We start from the raw sequence: 22,017 nt of genomic DNA on the forward strand, positions 1-22,017 counted from the left end.
GATACTATAATCAACGACACATTGGTTTATTTTCCTACTCGACGTACACCTTTCTGGAGCACCTTTTTACTACAGGTGACAGGAACACGTTCTCTTGCCTTCTTGTTTCTCCATGGTGTGAATGGGAATGTATGTTTCTCTACTCTCTCCGGTGACTCCATGCCTTCATCACACAGTAAGACCCGGCAACGGGCAACTTCTAGATATGATGGCAGTATAACTGTTCCCAGGAGGTGGGTTTCTCCTGAAAGCCCATACTATAGGACTGTACCAATAGTTTATTTATCGGAACCGTGTGTGTGTCTCTCTCTCCCCCTCCCCCCTCTCCCAGATATCCCTTCCATCTTCTCCAATCAGGACTCGGAACATGCAAAGCTACTCCCGTACCCCACAGAGGACTCGCGACCGCTCACCAAGATGGAACCGCCCCTATCACCGAGATGATCGGTACGACCCGATCCGATGGGAAGCGAGATCTCGCTCTCCCTCCCCCCGACAGCCCTATCATGAGGTGAGACATGCACCCTGGCGAGACGGATACAGAAACCGGCCACATCGTCCCCGTTCACCTTCATATGACGGCTATTATGACACCCCCCCCGCACCAGCGGTGGGACTACCCCACTCCTAGAGAATACCGCCCTCCCCGCACACCCGGTAATACCCCCTGGGGCGGGTACGGTCCCTACAGAAACCCTCGACGCGTCAATTTCGAACCCCTGACGGCCTCCTTCTCCCCGAACCCCCCCAGACCCAGCTGAAAAAATTCAAACTATGAAAAGCTCGTTCACTCCCACGGGCGCCAGCGACGCCACCAAACGCAAACTCACCGAAGCGGCTGAAACATGGATGTCACAGTGCTACTCGATCCTTGAAACCCATTACACGGATAAAATAGCCTCTCTTCTCGATAATTTGAAAACTAGATCATGCCAGGACCCACAGGAATCTTGGTCGATGGCCCTTCGCGAGGTAAACAGACACCTTAAGGATAGACTAGGAGCCAACGTTACGTCCCTGGTTAAGAGTAGGGTCCACGCGTCCTTTTGGGACCCTGTGTTTTTCGGCTTTAACAACAGACATGACCTACAGCTTAACACCTTCGAGAGAAACGTACGCCGACTACGCGATGTGGCGACTGAAAAATTCCCCAAGGCCAAGGTGCTCTTCCCTCTTATAACCTTCTCACCCGACCTGCCCGCCGAACACCAAGCGGATTTACGAAGGATCAACGGGTGCCTGGAAAAGTACCCACATATCCCTCCCCTACCAGCAGGAGATCTACTAACCCAGAATGACAAAATCCATTGGCAGAATACAACGGGTGAAAAATACTGGCAGTTATGGCAGGGTTACTTGGCCTAATTGATAATATTCCCCCTTTTTTTCCCCCCTCTCCACCATAATGGAGCAACTTAAAGGACTCTCACAACAGAAACCTCCTACCTCGGCCCTCCTGTGGTTAGCTACCACTGCTTCTCCCTTCCCTCTGCCCCGAACCCCCCCCCCCCCTCTGGATTGAATTAATTAATTAAAATTATGACACTGGGATATTATGTTCCTGTGAAACGACATATGTAAGACTTCGACGTTGCTGGATATAAATGTCTTGATTGGTCTTGATACGTCCGGTAATCAAATGATGAGATGCACATTGTTTTACAAGGCCTTGCTGAAAATAAATATAATATGTAATATAATTATTTTTATTAACAAAATTACTTACATTGGTATTACACTACACTGCCATTCAATCAATGTTACTTACACATACTGTATAGCTTGTTTGCTAATTGCTATAGCCATTTATTCTTGGCATATTGCTTAGAATCGGTCTCTGTGTTGGGTGGGTCCAGTTGGTCTTATACCTGTTAGGGTATGCTACGACATGGGTCTGATTATCCTCGGTTCCATGTCGGATCGGGCCTCTGGTTGAAAAAATGAATTATTGTGCATATTGGGTTCAGGTAACCCCGAGTTGGGTAGTCTGAGTAACAGGAAGGGTTGACCTCACTGGTCCTGATGATGCCCTGTTGTGCCCTTTACATCACTTAGCCCTCTGCAAATGGTCAATGTCTAGGTGTAAAGGGCTCCATCTCTATCACCAGATCACGATGCCTTGGACCTTTACTCAACTCTACTGCTCGAGGAACCACCGTGGACCAGCGATCTGGAAGGGAAATAAGTAACAAGGCTTTACTTTTCCTTTCCTTTTCATGTGCTGGGTCCTACTCATGTCCTTATGGCTCAAAATGAGTACATTGTGCACTAAAGATTTTGTCTGAAACATTCTAATTATAACAAAGTATAAATCGGGCTTAAAACTGTCTAGTCGCGTTCTTTTTGTCTGAACCACTCAGACTCACCTCTCCTCAGCGATCTGACAGTCTGCTGCATACCGTTGCCTTGGCAGACCTCAATCTTGCCTGGATCCTCATTGATGATCCCCAGGTTCTGATTCCAGTGACACCAGTTGACCTCGTCCACCCTAAAACATGACAACTGGCTGATTGATTGCATCGATTATGGTGTACATTGGCTAATCATGATTAAGGTAATATCTACCTGAAGCACCAGCGTCGGTCGGGAGTTCCGTCCAAGTTCTTCCCTACGGTCACCATCTCGCCAGCTCTAAAGGACTTGCGAAGGCAGACTGGGAAGGACCTCTCAATATCCAGGATGGTTGTTGCCCACTGTGGTCACACAGTGAAATTAAAGCTAATGTACTGCAAGGGGTGCTTTAAAAAACAAATAAAATAAAGTGTCTATTTGCTAAAGAGCTGGACACTATACGATGATGGCTAGTGGAATATAGAAAATTTCCTCTGCACCTGTAGCTTCCAAATCTTCTTGCTCTCCTTTGACACCTGGCTCACCGTCTCTCCCATCAGCGCAATCAACATGTTGAGCAACAGCACAAAGGTGAGGATGATGTACGTAACCAGCAGCATGAGGAACACCGCCGGGTATTTGGCGCTGTGGATCATGTCCAGCTCTCCCATGCCGATGGTCAGCTTGAACAGGTCCAGCAGGAAGGCGCTGAAGGTGTCAGTGTCCCTGCACTGGGGATAGGTGGGGCAGCCCCCCTCACACTCCGGGCCTGCCACAGGGCACGCCGTCAGCAGTGACACCAGGGCTGGACACAAGACACAGAACACACATATACTGTATACACATTGTATAACAGGGCCTTATACCATTTTCTAGGAGCTCATGTGTTGTGCTTAGGGCTGTCACAATTACAAATTTATGTGGACGATTAATTAACGATTTAATTGTGTTTTTTTGCCTTGAACATTGGAACGTTGCAATTTGTATTTCTGTTTGCCCTTTAGGCTTCATAATCACAAATTGCACAGGGCAAATATGACAAAAACCTAAATATACAAAGAAATCACTGACACATTTAATAATCTTTTATATATTTTTCTTTCCAAACAATTTCCAAAATAACGGAAATAGTTGATCTACAAGCTTACAACACGTCTCAAATAATTGTGATTAGGCGATTATGTAATAATTGTGACAAGGCTAGCTGTGCTAAGATACTCTGTAAAGTAACTTGTACAGAGGCCTACCTGATGCATAGCCAATCATGAAGAGCACGTAGACCAGGAGAAATCTGAATAGGTCTTTGAAAAGAATCTGAGAACCATAATAAGAGTTATTATTATCCAACGGGATGGTTTCATATTGTCACATTTCCAGGCCCCATGCAGGAGGATCTTACCTTTTGTATCATGATACTGTAGGTGCCGGTGAGTTTCAGGCCTCTGGTGAAGTACAGTGTGTTCATCCATCCCAATACCAGAGCAAAAACCATGACTGATACATAGGCCTCGATGCCAGACAGGTAGAGCGCTGCCGTTACTATCACTAGCAGGGAGTAGATGAAGCTAGAGGAGAGATGTTGTGGTTAGAGCACTGTTACTATCACTAGCAGGGAGTAGATGAAGCTAGAGGAGAGATGTTACTATCACTAGCAGGGAGTAGAGGAAGCTAGAGGAGAGATGTTACTATCACTAGCAGGGAGTAGATGAAGCTAGAGGAGAGATGTTACTATCACTAGCAGGGAGTAGATTAAGCTAGAGGAGAGATGTTGTGGTTAGAGCACTGTTACTATCACTAGCAGGGAGTAGATGAAGCTAGAGGAGAGATGTTACTATCACTAGCAGGGAGTAGATGAAGCTAGAGGAGAGATGTTGTGGTTAGAGCACTGTTACTATCACTAGCAGGGAGTAGATGAAGCTAGAGGAGAGATGTTACTATCACTAGCAGGGAGTAGATTAAGCTAGAGGAGAGATGTTGTGGTTAGAGCACTGTTACTATCACTAGCAGGGAGTAGATGAAGCTAGAGGAGAGATGTTACTATCACTAGCAGGGAGTAGATTAAGCTAGAGGAGAGATGTTGTGGTTAGAGCACTGTTACTATCACTAGCAGGGAGTAGATGAAGCTAGAGGAGAGATGTTACTATCACTAGCAGGGAGTAGATGAAGCTAGAGGAGAGATGTTGTGGTTAGAGCACTGTTACTATCACTAGCAGGGAGTAGAGGAAGCTAGAGGAGAGATGTTACTATCACTAGCAGGGAGTAGATGAAGCTAGAGGAGAGATGTTGTGGTTAGAGCACTGTTACTATCACTAGCAGGGAGTAGAGGAAGCTAGAGGAGAGATGTTACTATCACTAGCAGGGAGTAGAGGAAGCTAGAGGAGAGATGTTACTATCACTAGCATGAGTAGATGAAGCTAGAGGAGAGATGTTACTATCACTAGCAGGGAGTAGATGAAGCTAGAGGAGAGATGTTACTATCACTAGCAGGGAGTAGATGAAGCTAGAGGAGAGATGTTGTGGTTAGAGCACTGTTTCCCCAAACAGTGGGTCGGGACCCATTTGTGGGTCACGGACCAATTTGTATGGGTCACACGACTCACGACTCAATTAAAAATCTACTTTTCCTACATAGAAAAATAAATATATTTCAAAAGATTCCCCCCCCCCCCCAAAAAATGACAAATAAAGCAACAAATAAACATACAAATCCAAGACATTACATAAAAATAAACTAAGAAGTAGTGAAAATAGCCAATCTAGCCTGTAGATTTGTTATTTTCACAACTTCTTGCCAGGTCCCGGGCAAACGTCTAATTTCTCTTTTGGGTCTTGAGCTAAAAGGTTTGGGTTAGAGTATAACAAACTTCCCTGATGGCAGTTCTATATTGAGGAAATAAACCAGTACAGGTATATATGGTGTTTTGTGTTTTACCATAATGTAGGCACACATCTCAGGCACAATGTTAATGGCTTAAATAAAAAATGATTCAGAGAGGTGCCCGACATCCTCTGCTCTGTTTGGATCAGAGGTTTAATTAAAAATGTAAACGATAAAACATACCAGAGAGGAGCTTGTGGAATTAATTAGATGACTCAATTAAAAGGATGATAAATTAGCCTCGGGTCATAGTCAGAGAGCAACAGCAAAGGTGAGGCATGGGGTGGCTGGAGACTTACTAGAGCAACTGAAAGGAACCATCGATAAATAACGAGTTCACCCCAGGGCACTTCTTCAGGAAGAGGTCCTTTATCTACAAAGCACAGGACAGACATTTCTTATGATGTAGTTTTCCGCTGTCATTGCAGATTTGAAGTTATGCAAGAAATTGGGGGACATTTAAACCACAATGAGGCTTCAGCATATCGACTCACGTTGGTGAGGAAGAAGAAGATTCCTGATGCAAGGGTAATTATTTCCCCACCCATACGCAGGTAGTCTGTGGATGTGGTGTAGGGATATGGAGGCTGGACAGAGAGGCAAGAGATACAATCTTAAGATGTATAGCGCACATGCAGCCAGCAATATACAATCAAATTAAATCACACAATTTGTTTAAGTTTCCACAAACTGTTTGTAAAGTTATATTAGCATTTTAAGGCAGGAGATGATTTGGAAAGTCTAGTCAGAAATAATACCTGGAGAAAAGATTAATTTACGAATGAAATTCAAATGTCCATGACTTATTAACCATGCAATAATGTTCAGCCAATATTTACTCAATTATTCAAGTGAGTTCAGTATCATTTTAAGTACTTTGGATAATATACAGAAAGTTGATCTATGTTTATGTAAGATATAAGGCCAAACCTGTGACCTTTACACAAGTTCTGATTTTGGACCAGTTATAAAGTGACAGTACAGCCATGACGAAGAGTATGAATGCTATGTGATATACCGTATACATATTAGTGAATAGTACTATACATAATATTCAGCACTTTTCCCACTCACTGTTCCCTCTGATGGGTGGTAGTAAGCCACAAGGGTGAAGATGATCATAGTGATGAGGTAGGACACAACACTGATGTAGAAAGTGACAGCACCAAACTTCTGCCACTTGGCTCTCAAGAGTTCATTGATAGGCTCCACCGCCAGCATCTCATGGCGATTCTGAGATAATAAATAAAATATTTTCAAGTTTTGTCAAGCAACTTTGATGGCTGAAGCATACATTTTACAGTATACAGAACAAGAATGACTCGGTTATAATTGTCAGCTGCAGCAAGACCTCATTTATGAACATTTATAATCAGTTTGTGTCAGTCTCAGCCTCTCAGCCTCAGCCTCAGCCTCAGCCTCAGCCTCTCAGCCTCAGCCTCAGCCTCTCAGCCTCAGCCTCTCAGCCTCAGCCTCAGCCTCTCAGCCTCAGCCTCAGCCTCAGCCTCTCAGCCTCTCAGCCTCAGCCTCAGCCTCAGCCTCAGCCTCAGCCTCTCAGCCTCAGCCTCTCAGCCTCAGCCTCAGCCTCTCAGCCGCAGCCTCAGCCTCAGCCTCAGCCTCTCAGCCTCAGCCTCAGCCTCTCAGCCTCTCAGCCTCTCAGCCTCAGCCTCTCAGCCTCTCAGCCTCTCAGCCTCAGCCTCAGCCTCTCAGCCTCAGCCTCTCAGCCTCAGCCTCTCAGCCTCAGCCTCAGCCTCAGCCTCTCAGCCTCAGCCTCAGCCTCTCAGCCTCAGCCTCTCAGCCTCAGCCTCTCAGCCTCTCAGCCTCAGCCTCAGCCTCAGCCTCAGCCTCTCAGCCGCAGCCTCAGCCTCTCAGCCTCAGCCGCAGCCTCAGTCTCAGCTCACGGCTTGATGTTGCGGCGTTCAGAGTATGGGTTTTATGCCGTTCAGCCAATCATGAGAAAGTCTCCACTACGGTTGCTAGTAGTAGTAAAATGTTGTCCAGCCGCTTTTGAAGCAGCTGGCAAAAAGAAGAAGAAAAATAACAACAAAAGGACTAGTACACATAAACTTGCATCTTCTGGCTCACCTCATTGCGACTGGTGTAGACAAGGATTTCAAGAACTGACGTTTCCTCTCCACAGGTGTCCAGTGAGGAAAGGTCATAGAGGGAGGAGTACACAGGTCCATATGCCCAGTCCTTAAACTTACGAGACAAGTGACGGGCCTCCTCATCTTTGATCTCACGCCGAATGATGTGCTGAAAAACCTGGAGGTAGTGGGGAAGTTGAATACCTGTAGTGTTAAACATAGTTGTGCACCAGTGTTAAGCAATGAAATAGCTTAACACAATATATTTTCAAGCTCACAACATATTTTCAGTGCGTAACACTTTTTTAACACAACAAATTATATATCACCCTTTACACAAACCTTTTTTCCCATATAGAAACATGATGGCATTAACTTCCCTATTACCGTCATCGTGCTCTACAGTATGTGTATGTGCATGTTGCATAATAATGCAGTTAGTGTGTGTAATCATCATTCATACCCCTATCTTGCCCAACTTGGCGGCCATCATAAGAGGTGACATGCCGTCGTTGTTGAGGATCTTCTCCAGGCTGCAGTCTGGGTAGACCTTGGCGCTCTTGATCAACAGGAGGTCGTACATCTTTGTAAGGAACCGTGTGTTGTCGCGGGTGTTGTCTGCGATGTGCACCAGGGCGTGCAGCACTGTGTTACCACGGGAGTCTTGGCGACGCAGGTCAGCTTTCTTGTGGGGATTCTCAGTCAGGTAGTGTACCATGTCAGGCTGGTTGGTGCATGCTGCCAGCGAGAGAGGCAGCTCACCTGGACAGATGTACGGCACACAGTTCAGAAACAAAACACACAGGGGGCTCTAAGAGGGTCCCTCCCTCCAGGAACTATACAAAAAGAGGTGTGTAGTCAAAGCTCAGCGCATCATCAAGGACAGGCACCACCACCCCAGACACAAATTGTTCATACCCCTACATTGACAGGGCAGGCAAGGAGGCCTAGCGTAGTATCAAGGGCAAGACAACCAGGATTCTGAACAGCTTCCACCCGGCTACCATCACACAGTTGAAGCCTGTTTCAGGCTTGGACTTTACTTTTCCTTGTGGATCTACAGTACCATATATATTTTACTTGTGTTACCGCTCTATGTGAGCCCGTCAACAGGCTCTATTTGTCCTGTGGATGTATAATCAGTGCATTGTACCTTCGTGGACTATGTGGTACTTGACGTAGACACTTTGTTGTACTTTATCCGATGTACAATGCACAGACACTATTTAGCACCTTAATGTCTATTTTCATTACATAGCTGCTGCTTTGTGGACCTACCAAAGTGCTACTACCTGCTACGAAACTGGCCCCCGTAAAATCTGAATCCCCCACACACCCCTGTTTCCCCTCACTGTATATGTTTTTTCCCCTTTTTACCTCCTATGATGATTTCTTTTTGACTATATACAGTAGTGTTTCTATAGTGTTATAGTGTTTCTATAGTGTTATAGTGTTTCTATAGTGTAATGCTTTATGGTGTCGTCCACTCAATGTTAACAGTTTTTGTATTGAGTTGTACTTGAAATGTACTGTAATTTTGTACTGTTAATAAACAAATCAATCAATCAATCAATCAATCAATCAATCAAAGTGTATGTAGTAGATACATTTTTGCCTATCCTTGACATCTTTCTCTTTAGTCTTTGCCGTTTGATTTATGTTTTATCCTTGCTCTCCCTTCCTCTCTTCTTTTCGTTTTCTCTTCTTGAACAACCAAAACGATGGAGCTTGCACAAAAACAAATTTCACCCACTACACAATCTGTAGTTGATATAAATAAATCTGAAGTTGACTGTGATTTGAGATACAGGACCAATTTTTGATTGAAAGTAAGCAAATCAATAAGTGACTTAATGAGGTAAATGTAACAGATAATCGAATCGATTTTCTCTCTCAAATACTCTAAATATAGATCAAAGATGCACCTTAAATCTGCTCTGAAAAGAGCACAATTAGTAGTTGTTTTAAGGAGGGGCGCACTGGGGTGAGACTGCCAAAAGCAGCTGCTGAAAATGAGCCGTTGCCATGGGTGACAGATTACTTTGTCACCTCGCATGGAAACGGTCCTCTTCATGGATTTGCACGGTTGCATGCAGAGCGTTAGCGTGAGTGCTAAATCCCATTAGCCATCAACCCTGCCAGGTTCCTGTTCACCTCACTGCAAAGCTCCACGGCAAATTACTCACACAGTGCCTGGACACGCTGGGATTTGGAAATGACAACCATGCTACAGTAAGTTACAAATGGAAATCATCTCCTATGTGATGATGAGCATGGAATATAATGCATGAGCCTAATCAAATAATAATAACTTCTCAAAACTGTCCTTGATAAAAAATAGAAAATAACTACATTTGCAATATATGTGTGTCGTGAGACACACATATATACTTGCTGTACAAGTAGCTAGTGACAAAAAGTAACATATCCTGAACTCGCTTATTTTTCCTCAAAATCTAACTGGTGCTAACATTCAGTATGTCATATTTGTTGGCTGAATGGATTATCTAGTAAACACTGCTTAATCTTATTATTGTATAATACTTGATCTTGTTATTGTTCTAGCATTTATTTACCAGTCACTTTCCCCTTTGACCACATGACAGCTATAAGAGAAAATCCCCATGCCAGCAGAGGGCAGTGTGGAGTTTTGCTTAAGAAGCACCGTTTTGTCCTGTGGGCCAGTCTAAAAGGGGGAGATGTTTACTTTTCTTTAAGTGTGAAACACAAACACCTTTCAGTGGAATTTTCAGATGCACTTCTTGAACGTCTGACATCATGCCATGTTAATTTATTTTCTTTTTTTTTAGCTAATAACAGTTTGATACTTCAACAACTTTTGGCTGTCAGGTGGGGTTCACCACCATGTTTACCCAGCCCAAGTCTGTCATATAAAAGTAGAAAGGGTGGGTCTAAGCCAGTGGTTTCGTTTCACCATGGCAACAGTGACTTATTTACAGGAAGAAATTATGTTTATTATATTGCCATTTTATCATAGAACTGGCAATAGAAAATGGAAAATACACACCACATTATTGAAAGTCTATCAGCAATATCTTATTACCAGTCAAAGGTTTACAATAAAGAGTTATTGCAGAAGGACAGTGTGCTGTGTTATTTAGAATATTGTGCTTTTATAGTACTTACCAAAGTAGAAGTAACCCCCTTCATCTCGGGGCTGGAAGAAGCGACCCCTAGCTTGGGCATGGACATCAGCCTCCTTCTCCACCAGCAGCTCCACATACTGCTTACAGCGTCGCTCTATTGCAATGTGGAGTGCCGTCTGGCCTGACATCACAATACACATGGTGGTCAATGTGGAAATACACAAACAACAAAACCAATATGTAATATTAAAACATTACATATTTATGCACTTTTGAAAGTATAACATTTGCTTTGAAGGTGTTTTTGTCATCATGAAATTTGCTCATTCTAGGACAGTGCTGTATAAAAGTTCAATTCAAGTAATAGTTGAGAAGAATTTTGTTGACGTTTTCATGTGACACATTTGATTTATCCGTGCGGAAAATGCTGGTTGGGCAACAAATGTTAGTTTAAGCTTTAAGGACAACAAAGGAGGCCTGGATTATCTAATTTGTGAGATGTGAGTATATGGCTCATATACATAAACATTATTCTATCATTTCAAAGATCTGAGCCTAAGCTAGCAGCCTGGCAAGCATATGGCAAACTGTCTCCTCAACAAACACCGTCTGTCGATTGCAATACAGAGGAAGTTGAACAGCAAGAGCCATACGGACAAAATATATGAAAATACGTTCTAATTGTCAATTCTAATATGACCTTTACTGTTTAAGCAACACCTTTAGATTACAGATGAGCTTTATGGTGGTGTTAGGCTTAAAGTATACTTGGTTGCGCACTGTACACAACTAAGTATTAAACACCCTTTTACAGGATTTCTGTATAGCCATACCTCTGTAGTAGAGATCTCTGAAAGGGGTGTTGATGAACTCTCTGAGGTTTCCAGTCTGCTCCGCTATGTTCATCAGAAGAGGGATGGTGCCATTCTGGCCACTGTAAAGATTCAGCAGTGCTTTAGGCAGACATGTCTTTCCTGTGGTTGGCTCTGCAGAAACATGTAACAACCGAGTTAGAGGAGTTAGATTTGTGATTTACGGCTGCAGTGCGCCAAGTCCTGTAGTGTAAGGTTTAAGTGTTTCTCAAAGTTTTTAATTTCAGAGACCCCCAAGTTGACATGCATTAGGCTACGGACCCCCGTTTGATATTTTATTTCTCGGACCTCAGTCTAAGAAAAAGATAACAGTGACCCTCTGATCATAATAGCCATAATTTTATCTTCTCTAGTTGTACTTACTTGGACATGCAATAAAGGTGAACGTTAACTATCGATCATTAAGCTGGGGACTGACCGGAAACCCCATGTTGAGAACCACTGCTGTAAAGCATCACCTGAATTAAATATTGTTTACTGGTGACAAATATAGAGAGAAGAAAGTCTTGAAGAATGCTAATGGTAATGCTAATTTCTTATTAATACTCGGGTGGAATTATTGTCACAAACTGTGACAATTACAAAATACTCTGCAAACCACATTTCCTCTTGTAGGAGTTGATATATCTGGTATGAGTAACACATTGTCTAAAAAAAAAAAACAGTATAGACGCAAAGATAAACGTTTTACTGTGAGAAAAGACTTAAACGACATCCAGTATACACAATTTATGTTCAGCCTGACAGTTTTTTAAATAGTGCGCCAGGCTCTTGTGTCTTGAAGAGAAAACAGTTAGCTGTGATTTCTCTCTGGCCCCTGTTATAAGCCCGCACAAAGACATCCCAACATGGACAGGAAGCTGTCTTTGGGTCCACCCCTGGAAGGACAAAAGCCCTGACATCACATCTTCCCGCTCTCAGGACCTCTGAGCCAACAACAGCAAAGTGCAGAGCAGGGGGAGTTGTCAAAGGTCAAAGGTAAAGCAGCCTGATGACATGACACAACGTTTAGATTTGACAGGAACATGAGGAGATGGGGTTTGTCGGAAAAACGTAGGACTCTGGGCTTCAGTCAGGGCTACTGTGCTACATTCATTCCCCTTAACAGTTTGCAAAAATAAATATATACAAAAGGTGATAAAGAAGATAACACAAAAGCCCTAAGGGCTTATTTCCATTGTGGTCCTGTGTATTAAATGAATTGATGAAGATCCTGTGAGATCAAAATGTTGTCTTTAACTGCAAAAAAGTAATTACTTTGCCTAAGAATGGCATATTAAATTAATTGAGACATTTAAAGACAAATAATATCAACTCAGCAACATTTCTCCACTTTAATAATACCAATCAGTATTGTATTTTATATAATTTTAATCGTTGATTAGTCACCTTTACAACGAGGTATAGATTGTAAGGATTGGGCGTTTGTGGGATGAGCAACACAGCTAAAAGTGGCTGGTATTCACCCTAGCTTTGAGTTGCTTAGTGGATTGGATGCTTGCACTCTCACACAGTAATAAGGTAACCCCCCCCCCCCCCCCCCCCACACACACACACACACACACACACACATTAGCGCCAAATATATGTACAGTAAACAGTCAGGGGTGGTTTGACAGGTACATGGGTGTCTCTAGTATTGCGTATCTTGAAGTCCAGGCCCATTGCAAGTTGCTGTACTCTGTCCTCTACCCTGAGACATCCCACCCTAGCATAATGAACAGGAGTTAGGTGAGTTCTAGGTGCGAGGCCAAGCAGTAGCCTGACCAGTTTGTTTTAGGACGTCTGAAACCTTGTTTTTAAAGCGTTTGTGGTGCTATAGTAACATGAGGTGCATGCATAGTCAAAGTGACAATACAAAGTGTATTCCTACTTTTTCAACCTGCAATTTGTCCGTGCCGAGACCAGGAGTGCCGAGTCATCCACGAACAAGAACAAATTGCAGTCACATGCTGTTGTCATTATTTGGAATTTGAGAACCTTCCACTCGTAAATACTTTTACCTTTGAAATCCTCATCAGTTAGTCTCTTTTGGTGAGACTGCAAGTACTCCAAAAGGCCATCTAGAGAGCTTGGGTCTGCACGTGACACACAATCGAAGAGGAGAGAGCGGTTGAATGTCTTCATTACCTTTGGAGGGTCAGAGCCTGGTCCTTCATCACAGGATGTCTCTGTCTTACTGGGTAGGAATGGAATGAGGAAATACTGTAAGTCACATTTATGTCATGTAGCATAACAAATTATAGGTCTATGAAATATCTTTCTCACTTCATTAACAAATGCAGACTATCACACAGGTTGAGGATAGGAAACCAGTGGTCTACAGAATGGCATAGATTTGTCCTCAGCATCTCAAAGTGAAGAGATTACCCCCACCCACACCCTTCTCTTATAAATAGACCTCACTGTGCAACAAGGCAGAGCAGTCAAGAACAGTCAGGCAGCAGCCTAAATATTACCTCAACGGCTGTGTAGGACACAACACACTCTCTGTTAGATCAATGAATGGACATATGAAGGGCTGCCTGGCCCAGAGAGAGAGAGAGAGAGAGAGAGAGTGAGTGTATGTGACCGCACGTGTGCAAGAGTGTGTGCGAGCATGTGCGTGTGTGTGTGTGAAGGAGAGAGAGTGTGTATGTGTGTGCGTGCGTGCACGTGTGTGTGTGTGTGTGTGTACTTCTACATGGATCACACCACCACAATTTTACGAGTACAAATTTCCATGCCTCTGACTTTTCCTTCGAACGTCAAACGTTATGCTCTCTCCTGCCAATATGAGGAGCCAACAACTTAGCAAACCCTAGCCTTGGATCAAGACTATCATAGATGTAGTTTATCGAGTCTGACATTTGCTTACCCATCTATGATAGTCTTGGTCCATATAGTCTAGTAACTAGACTATATGGACCAAGACTATCATAGATGGGTTAATTTCCAGTAACTAGACTCTAGTTACTGGAAATCTGCACGCAAAGCCTGTACTTCTCCATACATGAAAAGATAAAATGCTGATCCTGTAGCCACAGGTTAACTCGCTCTTCGAAACCTGTATGCACTGTATTAGTCCTTATTTTTCAACAAATGTGTTTTAATTCTGTCTGTGTGTCAGACTTGATCAAATACATCAATGATAGTCTTGATCCAAGGCTAGAAAAACCCTGGAAACACACATCTACTGCCACCAGGCTGACATCTACTGACATCACGCTGACTGGTGCATTGAAGCAGTGAAGGCTGGTCTCACCCTCTTGGGAGCTTCTTTCTGCGACGTTTTTGGTTGTTATTGTTCCTGCAGGTGCCATAGTCATAGAGCGAGTCCATTGGCGCTTTCTTGGGGCCAGGCACCACCTGTGAATCATAGATGGTAGACTCCAGCAGGTCCATGGGGTTGGTGATGCCCTTCTTAAATGCACCCTGGAACTTCATGCGCAAGTTCTGTCTACTGTCCGCCTGAGACGCCTCTGGGGGCGGTTCCTGAACCGTGTCCTGTGCCGGCGAAGAACCATCCTCACTCTCAAACAGGTCAGAGAACTCAGACAGAGCGAATGCGGCATCATTGTCAAACTGACTATCCAGTCCTTCCCCTGAGTCTACAGAGAGGGCAGCCCTCGTAGGAACAGAGGATGTGGTCAATGCCACATGGCATCTTTTCAAAAGAGTGGCAGCAGAACGGCCCTAGGAAAAACACCAAAAACAATGAATGAGCCAAATGTTCTTCAGCCTTTCTTCAGCCATGACCAACATTGAACAAACATTAGTAATAGTGTGAAACACAATGACAGACTTGACACCTGGTAATGAAAACAGTAAGCCTTTTTCTATTTGCATTACCGTTTTAATTTGAGTAAAAGCTGAAATATCAATGTAGTGTAACTTTTTGAGGGGTGCTAGGCTGCTAGCCCCTCCTATATCCAGCTTTTGGTGTGTGTGCGCACAAACTTTGTCCTACACAAACATTAAATTCCCATTGACAATGAATGGACAATTTTACGTCAAAGTGTAAACAAAGTAGACATAGTGCCTGTTTTACGGCATGATGATGTAATTTATTAAATGTACTCTAATTCATGTACTGTAAGTACAATTAATACAAATTAAACAATTTAAAAAACCTGATGACAAAAAATAGGAATGTTGACTGCAGTGGAAGAAGTGGTCTCGGGTAGGTCTTTGACATTTAACCCCTCAGTACCTCATTCATCCCTTAGATTACGGTGAAGTGCCAAATTCCTCTTCAGGGTTGACTGGAAATGAGACCGAAGCATGTGGTCAGTCTATGGAAGCAAATAGAGAAACCATGATGTGTGAATCTTTATTAAAACTCCAGAAGAAGAGAAAATATAGTTACAATCTTATAACACAGAATAATTGACGCGGACCTATACAGACAAAATGTGTGTTGGTCTTCAAGAACACAAAAAGTGCTCTATCCCATGGAGGTTGGAAACCCATGCAATGGGCTTTAGCCAAAACCAATAACATAACTGTTCAGACCAGCTCAGTGACTGGCCTTGCGGTTATAGTGTCCGCCCTGAGACTGGGAGGTCGGGGTTCAACACCTGGCTGATTCATACCAAAGACTATAAGAATTATAGGGATGCACCGATGTATCGGCCGATATTTGCCGTTATATATCGATATCGGCAAATAAAACTGACATTAACCGATGGTAGTAGCCGAAATGTATCTGTTATTGATAAGCATACATTTTGCATTCACTATGTTGGTGTGCTGGTTATTTATGCAGCTTACCAAGCTGTAGATTCTGAACATTTATTTCTTGTATTGAATATGTATTTGTTTCCCTTCACAAAAGGGGGGAATAAAAACAACAAAAACTAAGTAAACATATAGTGTATCAGTATCGGGTAAATTGTTATTTCAAACATCGGTATCGGTCAAGAATTTCCAAACCGGTGCATCCCTGATAAAAAAAGTATCTGATGCCTCCCTGTTTGCCAATCAGCATTGAGGGTTGGATTGTGGATAAGTCCCTATGTGACATACAGTACTAGCATCACGACACAGGGCAGGGGTTGGACTTGTACAATGTACATCAAGGTGCCTCTTGGCTCCTGCAACAGAAACAGGAGATAGGCTCCTGCCCTATGGGCCACATAGCTCGGGAACCACTTGTTCCCAAGGGACATTCCCCACCCCAGCCACAGCCTGTTCAAGCCGCTGCCGCACCCACGGCCAGGTAAGAGATTCAGGAGCATCGGGAGCAGTACTACCAGACTCTTGAACAGCTTTTTACTTGTCAACAATCAGACTGCAGAACAAGAGCTAAGTTTTGTTGCACACTCTGAACTTATTTGTGCTCTAGGGACTCATTTAGTTTATAGCCTAGTCGTACATACATGCACCCATGATGAACTTTTATTTATTATGCACTCACAATTGTCATGTTATGCACTTTATGCTCTTCTCTCTCTTGTCTTTTAACTGCAATATGAGCCTGCACAACCAAGTCTTTCACCCACCTTACTTGTAATGTGATGTGACAATAAAGATTGATTCTGATTCTTATTCTGAAGGCTACTTGACTGGAGTAAGAGGGAAATAAGTCCTGGACTTTATTGTGTTTCATCCTCAGAATGTTATAACTGTACTATTTTTGCTTTTCAAATAAACTAATAACTAAACTAAGAAGGACGTGTCTTGATTGGCTTCTTCTTTACACAGTAGCCTACAATTGTCAGCGTTCTGAACTCAACTCTGAACTAAATTTTATGATCTAACCAAATGGAACCGTCATGGGGAAAGGGAGTAAACAAATGTTACAAATGGATAAATTAATTAATACTAAGGATTTTACTGTATAGACTAGTAGAATGGAATGTATGTACTGTACACTTGAAGTTGAGTAGCATTCAAAAAAAACTTTCTCTGTCACTCTTTGTCTTTAACACAGACATTAAAGTGGCATCTGTCTGTCACCTTCAATCTGAGCCTTACACAGTGACAGCAATTCTATAATGCAAATGCATAAGAACTGACTCCCCAAATGCATATGATCCTATGTTGGCCCTGGTCTTGTCCACCTGTGTCTGTTGTTTTTCTGTTTTTTATTTTATTTATCTCGTCACATAAATGCTGCTGTCTCAATTTCCCTTTGGGGATTAATAAAGTCATGATCATCTCACCTCTCAAAAGTCTGTGTTTAACTCAATGGTATAACAATTTACCTGAGGGTTCAAATTGACAATTTGTAGTTGTACACCCTTAGACTTACACTGAATTATTTTAGAGTAGAGGTAGACTGCGTGAGGACAGTGAGGTAGCATATACAAAGCTAAACTACCAACAAGCTCCATAAAAAGCCTAAAACTCTTGTGATTTGCTGGGTTAGCTCGTGAAGCAGACATAAACTGAGCTAAACCAAACTGCAGAACAGAAGACTAACATAAACAGAGGGGACGAGGCATGACTCAGACCCTCTACAACACATAGGATTATCATGCCTTCACACTCCACTGGACATGTGGAACAGAACAAAGACAGGCTTCCCTTCATAAATGACTGAAAGAAACAGACCAGTAACAGACCAGTAACCTCAGGGAACAGGTCTCGCCAGGGCAGGTCAGGTTGTGGCTTCTTGGTGGTGCTATAATAAGCCAATGTGAAAAGGGTGCCATTTCTTCTTGCCTTGGATGGCAATTGGATGATTTGAGGCATTTTGTTCCAAAAATGTGTTTTGCAAAGATCCACCTGTTGGTGGCGCTATAACAGGCCAATGTGAAAAGGGTGGGATATATCCCTCAGCCTAGTAGGAACGTCTGTGAAAGATTTCACGTAAATTGCCTGCTGCGTTCATGGTTTGAGGCTTTTTGTGCAAAACGGGCCAATCCTGTAAACTTTGATAGCCAATGTTAGGCAATCAGGATGGAATATGAAATATGGGACAGATCTGTGATGAGAACATGACTATAGAGATACTGTGAAACGATTTGCAGATTAGTATAAAAAAAGTATCAAGTAATGTGTGTGCCTTTGGCCTGGTGGAGACAACCAGTGTGACTAGCCTGGCATGGCCAGACTAGTATCACTGCTGAGGGCAATCTTTTTTATTTTATATTTTTCCGCACTGGCAGATTTGTCTGGTTTCCAGGCTGTGAGTTACAACAGCCTGGAAGCAGGTGTGCTTTGGACTACCCATATTTAAATATTAGACATATTATTGTAGTAATGTGAAATAGAAAGTGGTAGGTAGAGCACTGAACAGACTGTAGTAGAATCGAAAATTGTAACATTTCAGTCATTGTAATGTGTCCTCACTCAGAGACAGGTTGTGTAAGTTCCTCCTATGCTGTGTGACTTCCTCCTGTAATGTGACATTATCCAGACCACAGGAGGTTGACAGGGTCTCCCTGGAAGAAAATCGTACTGGGAAAATGGCACAAAGCCAACAACAAGATCTAGTTTTTTCCCCACACTTTCTCTGTTCTGTCTCACGAATCTCACCCTGACAAGACTTTTGCTAATAAGTTAATAAGATATGGTAGTTAGTTGTATCTATTTGTTAATATACTAAGAAATTGTCTGAAGTATTATTCTAGTCATTTTGAGTGGTGCCTAACCGCTCCAATGAACAGCTATGTGTGTCTGTCCATCCCTATGTCCCTTGAGTACGGACAGCCCTATACTTCAAGTGGCACTGTTGAGCTTCACACTGTGCACTACAACTATCACTCCGGTTGCCCAGAGTTATTTAATCCATTAAATCATAGCGCCCGGCGATTTATAGTAGCGGAGAACTTTTACAGACAGACCGGATGTTATCCCGGATGTGGCTGTAGCAGCTAAATGTAGCCAAAACACTCTAGAGCCGATCGACAACAACGGGAGGTATGATTAAATCTACTGCGACTGGAACGCAGTGGGACGTCTATTTTTGGATGATTTGAGGCATTTTGTTCCAAAAAAGTGTTTTGCAAAAATCCACCTGTTGGTGGCGCTATAACAGGCCAATGTGAAAAGCTTGGGATATATCCCTCAGCCTAGTAGGAACGTATGTGAAATATTTCACGTAAATTGCACACTGCGTTCATGATTTGAGGCTTTTTGTTCAAAATGGGCCAATCCTGTAAACTTTGAAAGCCAATGTTAGCCAATCAGGATGGAATATGAAATATCGGACAGATCTGTGTTGAGCACATGACTATAGAGATACTGTGTAACGATTTGTAGGATTTTTGGACGAAATATGGAGGAGTAATATCAAATTATGTGTTTTACAAAAGTCTGCATCCTGATGGCGCTATAAAAGGCCGTTCTGGAAAATTTGGGGCAGAGGTTTATCGTTGGCATCTATGGAGTGTGTGTGCAAACTGCAAAGGTTGGCATCGACCGGGTTAACGGTGCCGGAGAGTGCAGTAGGCTACAGTAGAATACAGTACAGAGTAGTACAGTAAGGCTGTGGGTAAAATGTCTAGGGGTAAATAGAGCCAATTTCCCTAATATGAATCACTATTCATATATTTTTTTTATCAATGCTACTCAAATTATGCTGAATGGCCTTTAATTTGGATGTACATTACATTTAAGAGACGTTTGCAATATTGCAATTGCAAATAACAAACTTGAATTGGCTTTATATTGTTTAAATAATAAGTAAACAAATAAATAAGACTATTTGCTAATTAAGTGTTATCTGTTCAAGTTTAAACTAGAAACATTAAAATATCACTTACCCCTTACCTGGGGCAATGTGAGCCACATGACCAATAATATATGAATTAAAGTAAAGATACTTGAGAGCCTGAATTGGTGTGCCGATTTTTTCATTTTCCACATGACCAATAAGTCATGTTTTCATGGTCCTTTGTCATAGACTCATTCAATTGATAGAAGACATCCTGAAATAAGATTTTACTGCCATCTCATTTTGCCTTGCTTCCAGGACAAAGTGGCTCATCTTACCCCTATTTGGTTTTATTTTGGTCACCTTGCTCAGTGAATGTGATTAACATGCCCAATTTACAATTACAAGATATGATTTGACCGAGACAAACTTTAATTAAGAAAGAAAGCCTGTATACATAACAAAAAGCATGTCCATTTTCGCCAACAGTGCTGCTAGTTAAAAAAGAAACCTCAATGTTTAATTACAAATCAACCCTGACAATTGGTTTTATAGAAATTAGCAGAACGAGCAGGTAGTCAACGTAAACGGTGGCTTCTTACCTTGAATTAGCTTGAATACTCTTTCAAGATGCAGTTCGTAACTTCGTATGTATGGGTTTGTGGACTTTAAAATTACTTTTTTAACCTCGATCGTTGCGACGACTATGTACCCTGTCCCTGCTGTGCTGTGCTGCTCCAGTCTTCTTTTCTCCGGGTATGATATCTGTTAACAGCCAAATGCCAGCTGAACTGAGTTAATCTGTTCCACTGGCCGTCCTGGGTTGGATGCACAGTCCACACACAGACTCTCAACGCCCACCTAAACAACTGACGCTTTTACTAAAGTTTGCTCAAATGTTGGGTGGGACTCCGACAAACACATTACGTATAGGGTCCAGGGCCCCAGGCAGGCCTATGAGCAAGGCATGAAGAGCAAAAACCAAAAGTCGTCACTGAACAAACACACATCACATAGCCTACCATTTTCAAAGATGGTATTGATGGTATAAAAAGAACATGTTCAGATGTTCTAAATTTTATTAGCCATCATTTTGCGCCGAATAGAAAGAGAAATAGCTCCCTCGTGTGGATAGGCTAGGACCCGACAAGGCATTTATTGTCTCCACCACTGGTGGGGAGAGAGTATGTTTTGCACTGTGTGTGTGTGTGTGTGTGTGTGTGTGTGTGTGTGTGTGTGTGTGTGTGTGTGTGTGTGTGTCTGTGTGTGTGTGTGTGTGTGTGTGTGTGTGTGTGTGTGTGTGTGTGTGTGTGTGTGTGTGTGTGTGTGTGTGTGTGTGTGTGTGTCTGTCTGTGTGTGTCTGTCTGTCTGTCTCTGTGTGTGTCTGTCTGTCTGTCTGTCTGTCTGTCTGTGTCTGTCGGCAGAGGTTAAGGCATTTGTGGATGCTCCGTCAGAGGAAGTGTTAAATACCTTCAATAAAGATCAGCTGATAAAAATAGCTGAACAGATGTGGGTGATCAAAGACTAAAAACGAATATAAAAGCTATTGTTAAAGCACGTCCGTCCGTCCGTCTGTTAACAGCTAATCTCCGGCACAGTTAACCCATGGTGCCAAATTTTGCACATACACTCCCTGGATGCCAACGATGAACCTGTGCCCTACATTTTCCAGAACGGCCAGGAGGACGACTTTTGAAAAACATTATTTTTTGATATTACTCCTCCAGATTCTGTCCCACAAATCGTTACTATAGTCATGTGTTCAAGACGGAACTGTCCGATATTTCATATTCCATCCTAATTGGCCAACATTGGCTTTCAAATTTGCAGGATTGGCCCGCTTTGAACAAAAAGCCTCAAATCACGCAGTGTGCAATTTACATGAAATATTTAACAGACTTTCTTACTAGGCTGAGGAATATATCCCACACTTTTCACATTGGCCTGTTATAGCGCCACCAACAGGTGGTATAAAATAGCTCAAGGCTCTATAGAGCGTCGCAGTCCCTCCCCCTTTCAGAACGATGAGTGGCCCAGGAAATGAAATGCAATGCATTTCTCCCATAGGATTTTCTTTAAGTATTTATTTAAAGACTGTTACGCCGCGGACAAAGCCAACTCGGATCGTGACAAATCATGACAATGAACACAATGTTTT

General features: G+C 42.7%; 1 protein-coding gene across 1 annotated transcript; it reads right to left on the bottom strand.

Moving 5' to 3' along the window:
• Positions 1-1,629: 1,629 nt before the first annotated feature.
• Positions 1,630-20,822, bottom strand: trpv4 (transient receptor potential cation channel, subfamily V, member 4). Its single transcript, XM_083783173.1, has 17 exons — positions 20,462-20,822; positions 15,468-15,549; positions 14,520-14,950; positions 13,279-13,454; positions 11,237-11,389; positions 10,444-10,584; positions 7,760-8,058; positions 7,295-7,474; positions 6,284-6,442; positions 5,704-5,796; positions 5,509-5,582; positions 3,731-3,896; positions 3,579-3,645; positions 2,832-3,136; positions 2,566-2,693; positions 2,367-2,488; positions 1,630-2,170 (listed from the first exon to the last, which is right to left on the bottom strand). The coding sequence occupies exons 2-17, from the start codon at positions 15,474-15,476 to the stop codon at positions 2,070-2,072; spliced, it is 2,604 nt and encodes an 867-aa protein (XP_083639299.1). The 5' UTR covers positions 15,477-15,549; positions 20,462-20,822; the 3' UTR covers positions 1,630-2,069.
• Between the last annotated feature and the right edge of the window lie 1,195 nt (positions 20,823-22,017).

Source organism: Protomyctophum parallelum, assembly GCF_964188405.1.
Source record: "Protomyctophum parallelum genome assembly, chromosome: 15".
In the NCBI taxonomy this organism is placed as follows: domain Eukaryota; kingdom Metazoa; phylum Chordata; class Actinopteri; order Myctophiformes; family Myctophidae; genus Protomyctophum; species Protomyctophum parallelum.